The 16,716-nt window shown below is 38.0% G+C and overlaps 1 protein-coding gene across 2 annotated transcripts in view; it reads left to right on the top strand.

Moving 5' to 3' along the window:
• Positions 1 to 4,154: 4,154 nt before the first annotated feature.
• Positions 4,155 to 16,716, top strand: part of LOC133871727 (pumilio homolog 6, chloroplastic-like) — a 31,944-nt gene continuing 19,382 nt past the window's right edge. For both annotated transcript variants that reach the window (XR_009900864.1, XM_062309140.1), the window contains exons 1-5: positions 4,155 to 4,313; positions 5,267 to 5,961; positions 6,249 to 7,633; positions 7,718 to 7,859; positions 7,950 to 8,057. Coding sequence is in view for 1 of the 2 variants with exons in the window: in XM_062309140.1 (XP_062165124.1) it covers positions 5,329 to 5,961; positions 6,249 to 7,633; positions 7,718 to 7,859; positions 7,950 to 8,057 (2,268 nt within the window). In the remaining variant the exon portion in view is untranslated. The remainder of the gene's footprint in view (positions 4,314 to 5,266; positions 5,962 to 6,248; positions 7,634 to 7,717; positions 7,860 to 7,949; positions 8,058 to 16,716) is intronic.

The raw sequence follows: 16,716 nt of genomic DNA, 5'->3' as shown, positions 1-16,716 counted from the left end.
TTACAAAAGTCATTAAATCAATTAAAACCACTACTTTAATTCATGTTTAAGCACTGAAACGTATTGACTTAATGCTTAAACATGAATCCTAACAATTAATATGGAGAGCTATATAATAAATACACAAGTAATAAAAATTACCTATGATTATCCAAGACCATCACAAGGCTAAAATACAACAAGAATATATATATATATATATATATATATATATCCACAATTTCATAAAATTCACAATAATATTAAATAAGATCAAAGAGAGGTATATGTGTTCTTTTAGATAATTTTCTTGAATCATTTTCTTTTTAACCTTATTTATTCTGTGTTCTATATTTTAGACATCATATTAACATAAAATACATCTTAAAAATTTCTTATGCAACACTTGAATGAATAGAAAACTTACCAAACAATTTTTTTGAAACAAAGTTGTCTCTCCAAAGTGCAAATGGCCGAAGAGATGGTTTTTTAGAGTGTTCGAGTTTCTGATCATTTTGGCCTATGTTTGGAACGTGAAAGAGGGAAGAAAAGGTGGTCCTATGAATTCTAAAGGTGCTGGACAGTGGGCTAAACAAAGGAAGACAATAGCTTAAAAGAAATCAGAAAAGTTCCACTCATTTTTCTAAGCTAGCTGAGAGGTTTTCCTATAGTGTTTTGTCTTTTGTTTTTGGTTTCTAAAATAAAGTAAAGAAGGCCAGAAGGCCAGTACTGTCTATTTATAGAGGATCAAAAGGGGTGGCGTTGGTGAAGAAATCAAGCTACATAAGATGCTAGAAAGGGTGCTGAAATTCAAGAAGTAAGATAGCCTTCGTTGTTGACCAAAAAGTTTTTTTCACACTTAAAAGTCCAACTTTTTATTTAACTAGACTTAGCTTTCAACCAAATTTCTCTAACTAAGTAAAAATCAGCTTGTCTTCAGTTTTGGAGATAGTTAGTGCCAGCCACCTTAGTCTTTTAATTCATTTATGCTAAAAATTTGACAATTTGGTCATTTAAGCATTGGTTTTGGCTAAAAAGTCAATTGTCATCAAATTGAATTTTGACTTCCACAGAATTCATGTATTAACTATATATAATTTATATTGAGCTATTGTAAGCCCTAAAAATACATTTATCATGTCTAAATTTAGAAGTTAAATGTTAGTAAAAAGTGTCAATTGACACATAAATAGTCAACTATAAATCTAAAAAGTCAACCGGTGGATTTTTTTACCAAATTTTATCACGTGATAGATATTTTTATTGTGAGCATAACGGGCTTTGAATCGACTAAATTTGAGTTCGTTTGACCTGTTTTTGGTTCAGACAAAGTTTTAAGTTTAAATGCTAACTTTATGTTTTAAAGGTTTTAAGACTTGATTTTTTAGCTTTTTAACAATGCTCTAGGTTTAGTTATAAAAACTTATGGAAATTGTCTTCCTAACAATAGCAGTGAGTTTTTAAGAGCTTAAATTTATTGGGCATTACATCCTAGTCGACCATGTGGTTATTGTTCACTACCATATCCACATGCAGACCATGTGCAACAATGCACACCTCGATCTACTGAGCTTGTTCTGGCAGCTTCACTATCTGCACTTAGTTCAATTTCGACTCATTTCGTGACTCGATTGCTCCAATTTTTAAAAGGCATTCTCATACGTTATAAACAAATATTGTGATGATTTAATTCATATACTTTGACAACATTTTTCAATTATTTTATGTGACTTAATTTATAGGTCATTACAACTCCAATAGTTCAAGGCAACCATATAGGGGTGGCCACATGGCTACCCTCTTCTTCGATAATTTTTTTTTTTTTTTTTTTTTTTTTTAAAAAAAATTTGTGTCAGTTTTCTATTATTTATTAATTTTTTATTAGTAATAAAGTCAACTTTCACGCTTGAAAAAATAAATTGTGATTGTATATTTAGTATTGGTTTCTTTTAAAATATAAAATACTTGAAAAAAGTACACATATCTGCCTCAAACTAACACAATTTACAATGTTTCTTTGACTTAAAGATTAAATCAATGTTACATTCAAACTATCAAAAATAACATGGTAAAAATATTTTTAATAAAAAATAAAAAATAATTCAAAAAAATATATAAAAAAGTGGTGACAGACCTGCGGTACTCCCTTGCATTACTTTTTTATTTTTCCAAAATTTTAGGGATATTTTTGTCTTATTAAAAAATTTGAAGATCATATTTTTTTTTGGGTAACAAAGAGGTACATAATAAATTTTTAATAATTTAGAGGGACATTAATGTAATCTTTAATTAGAAGGAACATTACAAATTGAATATTAGTTTGAAAATGATATGTGTATTTTTTTAAAAAAACGTTTTTAAAAGGTTTATCAATTTTTTTTTTTAAAAAAAAGCCCCACAAGTAATATTTTTTAAAATATAAATCCTATTAAAAATTTAAAATCACTTCTCAACTTTATACTGTATTTTTTTTTTCTCTCCCAGAAGTTTCTCCCCAAAAAGAGCCCCCTCCAAACACCGTCGTCGTTGCCGGGGGGAAGGAGGTCCTTGCCTCCTTCCCCCTCGGCTCTGGGTTGTCTCCTTAGTCTTGGACTAAGGCGGTTTTTGTTTCCTCACTGGAGTTTCCTAGTGGAGGTAGAGTCTCCTAGCCTTTAAGGCTGTGGTGTTTTGTCCCACCGGACTAGATCCGGTTGTGGTAGTTAGTCTCCTAGTCCTTTTAGGACGATGGAGTGTTGTGTTTCTTTGTTTTTGTTCTTTGTGGTTTATGGCAGGAAGGTCCTCTCCAGATGTGCCGAAGGGGAGCGGTCGTGTCTCCGATCGTGTCGACAGCGTGAGATCTAGCTGAGTCTCTAGTTTTGAAGCCAAATTTCTTATGATCAGCTGTCTTCTGCTAGACACGTGTTTCGACGTCACTCTCTGGTACGGGTTCTGCCTTCTACGGCCGTGGTGTTTCTTGGTGCTCGGCGCGTGGCCAGCACGCGCCGGTTTATTTGCTTATTTCTATGCGCGTGACGGTCACGCACCGTTATTTATGCGCGTGACGGTCACGCACCGTTATTTTTGCTGTATTGGGTGTTGGCCGGTGCTTGGTGGCGTTCGTTTGGCCGTTGGGTGCTTAAGGAGATGATGGTTTTCCCGGAGGTGGATTTGTGAGGTGTTTCCTGTTTGGTTATTTGTTTGTGCTGTAGTTAGGTTTTTATGGCAATTTGCTCTGTTTGAATTAATCTAGTCATTGGTATTAGCCCAGAATGGCTGACCTACTCCCAGATCAAGGATTTAGACCTTATGTCAACGCAGTAGGCATCATTCTGTTTGGCTAGATTTCTTTGTTAGCAATTGTCTAGTGGTGTCTGAGTCTTTGTTTGGCTCAGTGGGGTATTCACCTTCATGAGGTGTTGTATGTACACCAATTTGGTGGATTGTTATGTACCCGTATCTTCTTTAATGAAAGACTGATCTTTCCTTTAAAAAAAAAAAAAAAAAAAAACTTTATACTGTATTAAAAACTTTTCCCAAAAATAAAATAAAAATAAAAATAAAACATTTAACAAGCATACGTTCTTAACCTTCATGTCCCAAAAAAACTTCACACGTGTCATCAATATGTCTCGTTCGTCGTGTCAATGCTATGAGAAGTGTTATTTATACCCAAATGGTATGTACATATATCACAAACCCAATGCCATGTATATAAAAAGAGAGGAAAGATATAAAAGGAGGGGGCTGGGCACTCTTAATTTATGAAAAATGTTAGAGTTTTTTTTTTCATTCTTTTTATTTTTTTTAGGGTTTTTTTTATGCTGACTTGACATCTTAATTTTAGTCTTTAAAGGGTAGCTTAATCGGTTAGAGATCACAGCTCATGAAGTGGAAGTCATTAGTTTGAATTCCCCTCCTCATTTTATATAGACATGTAAAAAAAAACAAAAAAGACATTTTATTTTTAATAAAAAAATTACAATTTAATTTTTTTATTAAAAAAATAAAGTGCCATATTAGCATAAAATGGCCTTCAAAAAACACTAAAAGGACGTTTAGCATTTTATTACGTCGATGGTATGTTCGTCCGTATCCCTTGTGCCACTTTCCTAATTTCTGTCATTCCCTGCGCATGGAAACTCCCAACAACCAAAAGACAAAAGTCACTAAAACCCAAACATGACTGAAACATAGCAAAACCTTATCTGGAAATAGCACTTTTTCTCTTTATAGCAAACAAAGCCTCAGATACTCAAAAGACCCTGACTCCAAGCCAAATATATCATTTTGGAACACCGTTTCTCTCTAGAAAGAATCTAGGGTTCGAACAGTGAATCTTCCCCCTCAGTTTTCTGGTAAGAGAATCTTTGCCATTTGCTCTAACTATGTTGTGGAAAATGGTGCAGCTAGGGTTTCAAAGCTGAAACCTTTCCTCTTTCTGTCTGTTCTGCAACCATGAATTGGGTTTTTGACCATTTTCATTTTCATTTTTATTTTTTTATGAATGCTTGACTTTTGACGGGGTTTGGTTCTTTACCATATTTCTTCATGTGCTTGATTTGGTTAGCTGAAAGTTGTGTTTAGGGTTGGAAATTTTGTATCGAGGTACGTTGTTCTCGATGATGATTTTTGGTGTTTTGACTGCGGGCGTTCATGGGTTTGATCAAGTCTTTTGCCTTTCCCTTTTGTTTGGTTGGTGAGGAAGCTGAGGAAAATAGAAGAAACTTTTGAATTCTATGTTATTCGTTGTTTGGGTCTATTAGAAAGATGGGTAGGTAACTCATATTGCCTAGACTGAGTAAAGTGTTTGTTTTTCACGGTTTTCTTTTTATTAGATTTTTTTAGCAACAAAACTGGGTTGAAATTTGTATATTCTGCTAGCAAAGGGTTAAAGCTTATGTATTTATCTGCATATACGCAAGACTGCCTAGGTTAGATTTTTCACGTGCGCACAGGTTTTTGAAAGTTTTGCTGATATTGGGATTGAAACTGTTTTTTTTTGTATTTGTCTCTACCGCTCAAATGTTTGAAAAACATATCTTACTGATATTCAAAATGAGTTTATTAAACATCACTATTTTATTAATTCTCATTGTAAATCCGCCAAAGTACATTTTATTTTAGTTTTTTCTGCTATAAATCCACATGTTGCTCTACGAACAGCAGTACAACTCTAATATCTTTGTCATGTAATTGTAGTATATTATGCTTTATTCTATCTTTTAGTATACTCTGTTTTTTTCTTGTGTAATTTTATTTATTTTCTTTTTGTCTTCATTCTTATTAAAAATGCATGGTGCGCTTTCAGGTGACCATGTGAGATTTCTTGATACTAATAGGAAAGAAAGAACATATTAATCTTCTGATAGTATGGCGACAGAAAGTCCAATCAGAATGTCAGAAACTAGTGGGAAATGGCCTTCCCATCAAGAGACTGCAACATTTGCAGTGTCATCTGCTAGTGTGGCAGCAGAGGAGTTGGGATTGCTTTTGAAGGGCCATAAGTTTCATGGAAGGGGGAGGGATGCAGTCCCTAATCGAAGTGGAAGTGCACCCCCAAGCATGGAAGGTTCGTTCTTGTCCATGGACAACCTTTTGTCCCAACAGACCTACAACTTGAATGAAAGCCTTGCAAGTCTAAACAGTGCCTATGAGTCTGAGGAGCAAATGCGTGCTGATCCAGCTTATTTGGCTTATTACTTTTCCAAGGTCAACCTAAACCCTAGGCTTCCTCCCCCACTTACCTCATCAGAGAATCGCCGTGTGGTACGCCATTTTGGTAGTTTTGGCAACAACTGGACATTGACTTCTGTGGATGATAGTGGCAACAGTTCCTTGCATATGTCTCACGGAACCCTCTCTACGCAGTACGAAGAGTCTGAAGATGATCAGTCACCCCAAAAGCCTTCTGATGATTGGGTAGATGGGACAAGTGGGTTTTGGTCTGGCCAGGATGTGGCTTCATTGGCAGGTCAACAGAAAAATATGGTGGATTTAATAAAGGTGAAGATTTAGTATTTGAACTTTTCATTTCCTCAAATCTGACCAATTCTAATTTCCTTGATTTGTTTTATAAGTTTAATTTCTTTGTTAGAAAGTCGAAGTGTGATACTAGCTGTCTCCCCCCACTCTCTTTTTGCTGAATTACAGAAGTACCATAGTGAAAACTCTGAATTTTTTCCCATGGCTGTAAAACACTGGAGTTGGTTGGTACCGATCAGAATTTGCTTCTAGTCTTCCCATTAAAATTGCATCATTTTGAATGTGTAATCATTGTCTTAAATTTTCAGGAAGATTTACCCCACACTCCTCCATCTGTATATAGTCAGTCTAACTTGTTAAGCCATGGAGTAGTAGAGGAAGCAGTTGACCACAATGGTGATTCCAGGTCCTTGTGCGATCCGCTTATTAGCACATCAAATGGCGTCACATCTACTCCTAGTGCAGATTATAGAAGGGCATCATCAAATTCCGATCCTTCGGTTGGCCCTGATTCAAGGTCATCATTTCATGATCGTATAGGAAGTGCGGATGTAAATGATTCAAACATTACCACTATTGAATCTGAAATGAAGGCTCTTTTTAGATCCAATCCTCCAAATCCAGAAAATCAAAAAAATCAAGAACAATGGCAACATGGCAGCCAGAATAATATCTTGCAACCCCTGGTAAACCAATTACAAAACAATTTTTCTCAAGTTCAAACCGCCAAGTCTCAAGTGATATCTCAAGGTGTAAACTGCACATATGTTGGTGCGGACCAGTTTCTCCATAATCCCAGCAAGTTTACAGTAGAGGTACAACCAGTACTACAGTCGTCTGGGTTCACGCCTCCACTCTATGCAACTGCAGCGGCTTACATGACTTCAGCAAATCATTTCTACCCTAATCTGCAGGCCCCAGGCTTATATCCACCACAATATGTAGGTGGATATGCTTTGAATCCTGCATCTGTTCCTCCATATATTGCTGGATACTCTCCTCATGGTGCTGCCGTTGTTGTTGATGGAACTGCTGGTCCAAGCTATACTGCTCAAACACCTGGGGTTTCAACTGGGGGAAACATAGCGCATGGAGCTGATATGCAACATTTAGGCAAGTTCTATGGACAGTTTGGTTTTCCACTACAACCTTCCTTTGGTGACCCTGTATGTATGCAGTACCAGCAACAGCTTTATGGTGAGGCATTCAGTGGCATTTCTGGTCAATTTGATCCATTGGCTTCTAGAGGTGGCATTGATATTGGGAGCCAGGTTAGAGCTCTTGATTCACAGAAAGGTTCCAGTATTGCTGGTTATTTGGATGATCACAAATTCCATCAGATAAATGGAGGCTCGAATAAGTTAAACCCAAGACGAGGTGGGATGATGAGTCCTAACTATTATGGGAATCCTACAAACATGGGTTTTCTGATGCAGTATGCCAACTCGCCACTTGCAAGTCCAGTTTTGCCAGGATCGCCTGTTGGTGGAACTGGTGTTCCTGGGGGAAGAAATGAAATGAGATTTGGTCCAGCTTCTGGTAGAAATGCTGGTGTATATCCTGGATGGCAAGGTCAAAGAGGCTTTGAGAGTTTTGATGACCCCAAAATATATAATTTTCTTGAAGAGTTGAAATCTGGCAAAGGCCGCAGATTTGAGCTGTCTGATATCGTAGGACATATTGTTGAATTCAGGCAAGTTCTGTGTTCAGTTTTCTTTTCATATATGATACTTTATTTCTTTGCATAAAGTAAGTCATCATGAACTTCCACCTCCAGTGCTGATCAACATGGGAGTCGATTTATTCAGCAGAAGTTGGAAAATTGTAGTGTTGAAGAGAAGGCATCCGTATTTAAAGAGGTTCTCCCTCATGCTTCCAAGCTAATGACTGATGTTTTTGGTAACTATGTTATTCAGAAGGTATATATATTGAAACCATTTTCTGTAAATTTATTCCTAATATCTAGTTTTCTTAATGCTGTACCTCCTTTTTACTCTTGCGTGCTTTAGTTTTTTGAGCATGGAAGCCCTGGACAGAGGAAGGAACTTGCTAATCAACTCACAGGTCAGGTTTTGCCTTTAAGTCTGCAGATGTATGGCTGTCGTGTAATCCAAAAGGTATGTTTGGTTCTTGTATTCATCTATGTGGCCCTGCAGTATAAATATAACTCTATGCATCTATGTGCTGTCTATCAACTTCATGCTGTATATGCATGTTATGACCACTTTCATCTGACAAATTGTTAGGTAAGTTGACAAAGTATGGAGGCATTATGTCTTTACTGTTGCTTACTGTTTGTTCTTCAGCCATCTTCTATACACTTTTTATTTTCTTTTAATACAAATAACATTTTCTGCTGTATAAAAATCCCTTGGTTTAATAAAAGCACATTATTATTTTACAAAAAATTTGCTAGTTACAATTTTTAAGAAATTGTAATTGGTACCAGTGGATTTTACGATGCTAGATATGAATTATGTGTAATTCATCAAAAAGATATGAATTATATGTAGTCCAGCATCCTTTTCTTGCGGGTGTTTAAGAAGTTATTTTTTTCCTGGTCAGACCCATTTTTGATTGCCTTTCTTGCATTAGTGTCAAAAGTCTCCTTCAAGAAATGTTTTTCATTCACAGCAGATTTCAAATGTCAGCCAGTAAATGGTGTTTTCTAGTGGTGTTGGAATGGGGTAGCAATCTATTCAGAGCCAGAAAATCACAGAGAGAATTACAGACTTAAAAAGTATTGGAATTATAGGGAGCCATCTAGGTACATGCAATGAATTGAATATCCCCAAATATTCATTAGTTCTCTCTTTAATTTAGCTGGCTTGCTTTTTTGCTGTTTGCCTTTGTTTTGGTCTTATTATCACATATAGCACCTGTTGGTAAAGGTGATACTTGGTGTGTAGTTGTGCAATTTGGAAATAGTGACCATAAGCCCTTTTGAAAGTCCTCATATTCTTTTCTCCCTAACCTTGCTACCCCCTTTCCCCTTAGGGACTTCAATATAGTTATTGTTGAGGGGCTTATAAGGGTTTTCTGATAAGTTTAGTTTGTTATTCATGTAATTTTCTTTATCTCTGGGACTGTGTTTCCATGGATTTAGATCTTTTCATTAAGATGTGGATTTTGATAATTCTATAAAATATTGTATTTGACTTTTGTCATAAGTTGTAGCTTATAGAATGTAAATGACAACCGAAGATGAAGCTTAAATGCTTAGACAGATTTGTAGTATTTTAACTAGTCATGTTTATTCCTTGTCCAATTTTGTTTTGCTGAATTTATAGTATGTAAAAGAAAAATATATATTAAGCTTAATGCCTTACATAGGTATGGAGTGTGTTGATGAGACATTGTTGTATATTATCTAAATTCTATGCACCAGTCTGGCAGACTAGGGTAGTAGCATTTGTAGTGATCTTGAAACTGATTTGGACAGGCCATGACAGAGAGCCTACTACCTTGAAATATGTGAGGAATTTGGGAGTTGGTTCAATGTCAAAGTTGGGTCAGCAATCCAGCTTCAAACAAATTCAGCCCTCAATTTGTGTGGTCCATAATGTTGTCTGCCTAGAACTTGACTAGGGAGTTGAACAATTTTATTTTTGAAAGTAATTTTTCTTTTAATGATTTTTAGTTGTGTTTTGTGGGCATCTTTAGATCAGTTTTAATCAGTCTTATGGGATTAATGTGTCCAACTTTCAGCTTGTTTTCCTTCCAAGTTTGCTGTAATTTTTTTTCCTAATTAACTCATGTAAATTGTAGCTGAAGAATGTTTCAGTTTACGCTCCTACTATTATATGGATATATTGAAAAAGGCGTATTTTAAGGAGCTGAAAAAGCCCTTGAAATTAATTGCTATTTTTGGGTGATGTTTAATAGTGTGCCTAGGTTTTACTCCATTGTTATCTATACTTCATTTATTTAGCCTTATTTTACCTTTAAATTTTAACCCCTTTAAAGCTTCCAGCGTTTTGGCCTGAAATTGTAGCCCTCTCAACACAAATTCTAAGAGTTGCCATGACTTAATTTTCTTACCCTCAGCCAAAAACCAACTATTAATGAAATTTGGTGTTAAGTTAGTACAAGGATGGTGTTGAATTTGGATATAGAGGGTGACTATGTGCCTTTTATGGTGTTTATGGAGAGAAATGAATGACAAAAGTCTTGAGGATTGGGAAAGGACTGGGGGAGATTAAATCCTTATTCTTCAAAACTTTGTATTTGTGGACAGCTCCTTATGTGTCTCATTTGTCAATAAGTTACAGTGATTTCCTTCTTCTTTTTGCCTTTTCTAGTTACGTGTTTCATTTTGTATATTTCTTGTGTACTTAAGGGCGGCTTACACTTTTAATTATCAAAGTGACAAATGATGTAAAAATTAAGATGACTTTGTAAAAATGCATGAAACACGCTTTAGGTGTCATCCTGGAGCCAAAGTTGAAATAAACAAAGATGTTATGAGATGTCAAACACTAGAAATCCCTTATTATTGCATGCAAAAGTATCCAGAAAGGGCTGGAATAATGGACAACATACCCAAAGCAGGTCAAGATGAACTGTGCATGTTGCTGATACTCGTATCATAACCCGATACTTCCTCTACCTTTTAAGCTATCTACATACTTGTTTTACATTATATTTAAATGGAGCTGGAGGTTCCAAGTAATTACCATGTATTGATGTTTGTTAGAGGGGTATTTTTGTCTTTGTATTGAATTTTACAATATATATATACAAGGTGAGAGAAGCTACGTAGAAAACATAGTCTCCTTCTCCTCTATTTTCTTCCCATGCAAACCCTACAACATGGTATTAGGAGCTTTAACTACATCTCACATCCTCTGATTGCTTTTGATTTTTGGGTTTTTTTTTTTTTTTTTTTTTTTTGTGAGCACGCGCATGTTTTTTTTTGTGCTACTGATCGTGGGCTTCTGAAAATTGGGCTTCATTCCTGTGATTGGGGGTAGATGGTGCTAATATCACCGTCACAGTGGTGTGATGTCTTCGTCATCGCCGTCGTCAACTTTGTCATTGTTGGTGGTTGTGGGATAAATGGCAGAAATGGTATTTTAGCTGCTGTGGTATGAGTTCTACCCTAGATAGAAACAATTGATCAGTGTGTGTGGGTGTGTCGGTCTGTGTTTTTGTGGTGGTTGGTGACGTATATAGTGGTGGAGAGTGTTGCAGTGGTTCAGTTGAAACGTTTGCTTTAGTGGCAACTTGAGTTGTTGAAAAGTTGCTTTGTGGTCTTTGGTTGATTCTGTGGTTACCATTGTTGTTGTTTCTGGCAAGGTCTGCCTGTCGTCGGCAAGCTTTCGGCAAGTTATTGGAGGCGAGAGTCCCTGTTTGGTTGCTGGTGGTTTCTATTCCTTATCAAGGATGAGGATATCCTCATCGAGGTTAAGAGTACCTTCAGTTTGGTTTGGGCCGAGACCACCCCAAACGAAAACTGGGTCAAACCGGTTCAACTCAGGCCCAAAACGTTCTTTAGACCGACACATATCTTGGTCAACCTGGTTGTTATCTGGATCTGGTTTGGTTCAGTTTTTGGTGTTTTGTGGCTGGTTCAGTCTGGTTCAAGCCGATTTTCCTTGTTAATTGGCCGGTTTGTGTTGGTTTTTGGGTGGTTTGTCAGTATTTCAACCAGTTCCTGACTCTTTCTACAATATTTTGGCTGATTTGCTTTGGTTTGAGCTGTTTTTGGCCTATTCCAGCATTGTTGGTGGGGGTTTGTGGTTATTTTGATTGGTTGTTGTGGGTGATTGTTTGTTACATTTTGTGGTGGATTATTTGGCTTATTTATTGTTGTTTACATTGATTAGTGAGTTCGATCAACATTATGGCCACAAAATCAGATATTGTTCCAATGGCTTCCCTAGTTAATGCTCTGATGACTTTTGTGAAGCTGAATGAGAAGAATTATATTTATTGGGCACAATATGTTGAAGTATTTCTCAAAGGAAAGGGATTGTATAATCACTTAACTTCAGATAAGCCTCAGAACATTAGTTCCACTAGCCTTTGGGAACAAGAAGATAATCAAATTATCTCTAATGTTGAATAGTCTTTACCTTCCTATTGCCAAGGATATTTAGGATTATCTCAGTCATATGTACTCTGGTACCGGGAATATCACTCGGATTTATGAGGTTTGTAAACAATATTTTGGGTTTGAGCAAGGTGCATAGACTGTGGACGGATACTACAATCAAGTTGTGGTCGTCTGTAAGGAGATGAACATGTATCAGCCGCTCTCCACTAACCTGAAGACCATGGAAAAGCAATATCAAGATGTGGATGTGGTTTGGTTTCTTCTCGGTTTGAAACCCGATTATGAGTCTGTTCGTGCATAGATTTTGGGTGTTTTGGAGGTCCCATCTCTTTTTGAGGTCTTTCCTCGAATTCAACGCTCTAATCTTTCTGATATTGGTTCTTAGTTGAGTTCTAAGCATCATGGAGATAGCGTTGCTTTTATTGTTGCTCGTGGCTGTACTGGTAGTTCCCTTGGGGGATGTGGAGGTATAGGTGGTCATGGTTCTTGTGGTGGATGTGATTGTCAAGGTGATACTTGAACTGAGAGTTGTGAGCCTTGCAAATGCATCATTGTGGCCGCAGTAATCATTCCGTGGATTATTGGTGGTATTACACGACAAACCCTCTAAGTTTGACAATCAAGTTTCTTCTTAGGAGGATTCTCCAGCCACATCTGGACTACCTGCTGGTTCGGGTCCAGCTCTAGATTCTGATTTGATTTCCATTCCGAGAGATGAATAATGCTCAGTTCTTAGCCCTTAAGCGAGTCCCTTCCTCTTCCACTACTATTACTCAGTGAGGTAGTGCATCTCATTGTCTTTTATCCTCTACTGACTCGTGGGTCATCAATGTTGAAGATGGAAAGATTCTCTCGCTGATTTCTGAGCCTAATTAGATTATGATTTTATTGTAATATTTTATTATTCGTTTCCATATTAGGTTCTAGGTTTTAACCCCAAGGGGTTGGCTCAAGTGGTAAGGGCCTTAGTCTTTGTGGTAGTCTCAAGAGGTCTAAGGTTCGATCCCCTTGAGTACAAACAATTATTTGGGGCCAGCCCGTTGGTGAAGCTGGAGTATTACCCGATCTGTGAGGAGGTGGCGCTTTACATGGGCCCAAGGTTTATCTGACTGGAGTGGGTACACGAAATGACCCTGCCTTGGAGGGGTTCCTCGTCATAAAAAAAAAAAAAAAAAATTTAGGTTCTAGGTTTTTCCTTATTTAACGCATGGTAAATAGAGTATTTCTATTTCTCTACTTTTCTAGTTGGTATTTAGATCCTAGGCTAAACCCCTCATTGTGATATTCTAAAAACCCCTAGTTTGGTTCTTTATTTGGCGGCAGCACTGCCCGTCTGGGCTATAAGCCCACATGGGTTGTGCCTTGATAAAGCTCTTAAGAGTTGTACATGGTGGCCGGAACGTCTTTGGTAGAAAAGAAAAAAAATTCCTTTACCGTGCATTTTGACGGTGGTTCTCAGTGGGTGTTTGTCGATTGGCTCTTTGGCGGTCCTAGTTGGTGTCACCAGCGAGTTATGATCCTCTCCGACAGTTTCAGATCATTTGTGGCGACGTCTGCTTGTCTTCGACAAATTTCTGGCGAAATCTAACAATTTTTTGGTGGTTTTAGTTGTTCCGGTGGCTGTTGTGGTATTTTCTGGCAGATTTTGAGTTCTTTGGCAACTTCTGTAGTGTTTGGAGGTGTCGCCGGCAAGTTGTGGTCGTTTCCGACGAGAACAGGTTGTCGCCGGTGATTTTCTGGCATGTGGTTGGGGAAGAAAACCCATATTTGGTTGCTGTTAGTTTCTCTTCCACATCTGGGGTAAGGCTATCCCAAGTTCAAGACAGGATAAGGTTATCCACGGTTCAGGCTATTCCGGGTTCATCCTAACGCTGACTGGTTCCTGGTATTGTGTAGTCGGTTCAGGTTAATTTTATTATTGTTTTCGACCGGTTAATTAGGTTTTCCTACCGGTTCAGTGCTTTTACTGCCGGTTCAGTGCATTTTCTGGTCAATTCAAAGCTTTTCCTGATTGGTTCAGTGGTTTTTGGTTTGGTTCCAAGCCTTTCATGACCGGTTCAATGAGTTTCAAGTCCAGTTCAGTGGTGTTTTATCTGGTTTAGAGTGTTTCGAGATCGGTTTAGTGCATTTCCAAACCGGTTCAGAGTTTTTCCTACCGGTTCAGGCCATATTCCGGCCAGTTCTTTGGAGCAACGATCAGGTTAGTTGCTCAGGGGGGTATTAGAGTAAGTTACAAGTTGCAGTTGTTGGTTTCTTCAAATGTTGTTGGTGGTATTGATGATAAAGACTTTCTTTTTATTCACCCTTGAGCTTGAGCCCAAGTGATTTTGTGTTGGAGCGATTTAGTTGGATTTTGAAACTCTCAAAATGGGGATAGAGAGTCCGGTGACCTCTCATAGTGGGAATTCAACCCTTCACACAAAAAGGAGCTATTTAGTTGGATGTCTAAAAATGGGGATAGAGAGTCAGATGACCTCCCGTAGTGAGAATCCAATTCTCCATGCATGAGGCTCAAGATGCTAGGAGACTTGTTGGAGATTTCATGGCCTTCCTACAAGAAGTCTAAGGGTCCTTCAGAAGATATCATCTAGACACCATATGTGAAGATAAGAGAATAACTTGTGGATAGAGAACAACTTGCCAATATCTTTGGCAAAGGGAGTATCTAGTAGTGTTTTTCATTCAGCTTTATGTAAGCTGAGCATACAAGACATCTATGATTCAGCTTGAGGGGGAGTGTTGAAGATGGACAGATTCTCTCGTTGATTTATCAGCCTAATTTGATTATGATTTTATTGTAATATTTTATTATTCCTTTCCATATTAGGTTCTAGATTTTTCCTATTTAACCAACGTAGTCTTATGGCACTTAAAAAAGTAAAGAAAAAAAGAAGCAATTAGAGTTTCTATTTCTCTACTTTTTTTTTTTTGATAAGTAATATAAAATTCAATAAAAAGCGCAGAGGGACGCAACCCTAATACACGGGAAGTATACAAGAGAGCCCCTAAACGGGAGGAACAACTAATAAATTAAGAAAGTCCACAAAAGTAGAAACACCTAGGTGGCAAAGATGGGGTGCTATCCATAGATATAGCGTGTTAAGAAGACGCTTCCTTAATACTACCATTACAGTCTCAACATCTTCAAAAAGCCTCGCATTCCGCTCCCTCCAAATGCTCCACAAAACACAGTGAGGAACTAAACGCCAAACATTCTTTGCTAGGCCATACCCTCGAGAAGCACCCCAAGTAGTCAACAAACCCAGCACCGATTGTGGCATGACCCATTCAATTCCAAATAAAGAAAACATAAAACTCCAAAGCTCACGGGCGGTGTCGCAATGAAGTAACAGATGATCAATAGACTCCCCTTTCTTTTTACACATACAACACCACTCAATAACCACAATATTCCTCTTTCGTAGATTGTCATGAGTCAAAATTTTACCTAAAGCTGCAGACCATACAAAGAACGCCACCCTTGTCGGAGCCTTAGCACACCAAATATTCTTCCACGGGAATGATGGACCTTCTTTCCTACTAAGTGCTTCATAATATGACCTTACTTCAAAATAGCTCCTTGTGGAGAGGTTCCAAACTAACTTGTCACCCTCTCCTTGTCGAATCAGAGTGGAGTACAACCGCTCGAAGAAAGAAAGCACCATCTCCAACTCCCAGTCCTGGAATTGCCGCGAAAAGAGAACATTCCAATGAATATTGCCATTATGAACAGCCATATTATCTACCACCATTGCCGCTTTGTTCCTCACAAGACTATACAGAACTGGAAAACAAAGCTTCAAAGATCTCTCCCCACACCACCGATCATGCCAGAAACTGATATATGACCCATCCCCTACCACAAACCGAACATAATTGCAAAACTTCTCCCACCCTTTCCTGATATATTTCCAAACCCCTACTCCATAGGAACCCGACACCTCAATAGAGCACCACCCACCCTTTAGGCTCCCAAATTTGGCGTCAATCACCAAACGCCATAAAGCCTCTCTCTCCCTACCATATCTCCACAACCATTTACCCAAAAGAGCTTGGTTAAACTGGGTGAGGTTGTGAACTCCCAACCCACCTGAATGCAACGGAGTACAAATCCTGTTCCATTTCACTAAATGAAATTTGGCTTCATCCCCTATGCCACCCCATAGGAAATCCCTCTGGATTTTTTCAAAACGATTAGCCACCTTCAAAGGAATAGGGAACAACGACAAGAGATACGTGGGGAGATTGGACAGCGTGCTCTTAATAAGAGTCAACCGTCCGCCCTTTGACAAATACATACGCTTCCAACCAGCCAGCTTCCTTTCCATTTTCTCAACCACCCCTTTCCAAGAAAGAACGGACTTGTAAGAAGCACCCAAAGGCATACCCAAATACGTCATAGGCAAAGATCCAACCCGACAACCCATAAGTTGGGCCAACCCTTCAACATCCTCCACCTCACCAATAGGAACAATTTCTGATTTTCCTAAATTGATCCTTAATCCCGAAACTGCCTCAAAACAAAGAAAAATGCACCTCAGATGTCGAATTTGATCTTCTTGCGCTCCACAAAAAATCAACGTATCATCAGCAAACAATAAATGATTCACTACTATTGCCTCTGACTCTCTATGTCCCACAGTAAAGCCTGTCATCGAACCCTGCTCCACCGCAGCAGCCAGCATCTGGCTCAAAGCCTCCATAACCACCACAAATAA

Source organism: Alnus glutinosa, chromosome 6 (genome assembly GCF_958979055.1).
Source record: "Alnus glutinosa chromosome 6, dhAlnGlut1.1, whole genome shotgun sequence".
NCBI classification, from domain to species: Eukaryota; Viridiplantae; Streptophyta; class Magnoliopsida; order Fagales; family Betulaceae; genus Alnus; species Alnus glutinosa.
This window is presented reverse-complemented; position numbering and strand designations above follow the sequence as displayed.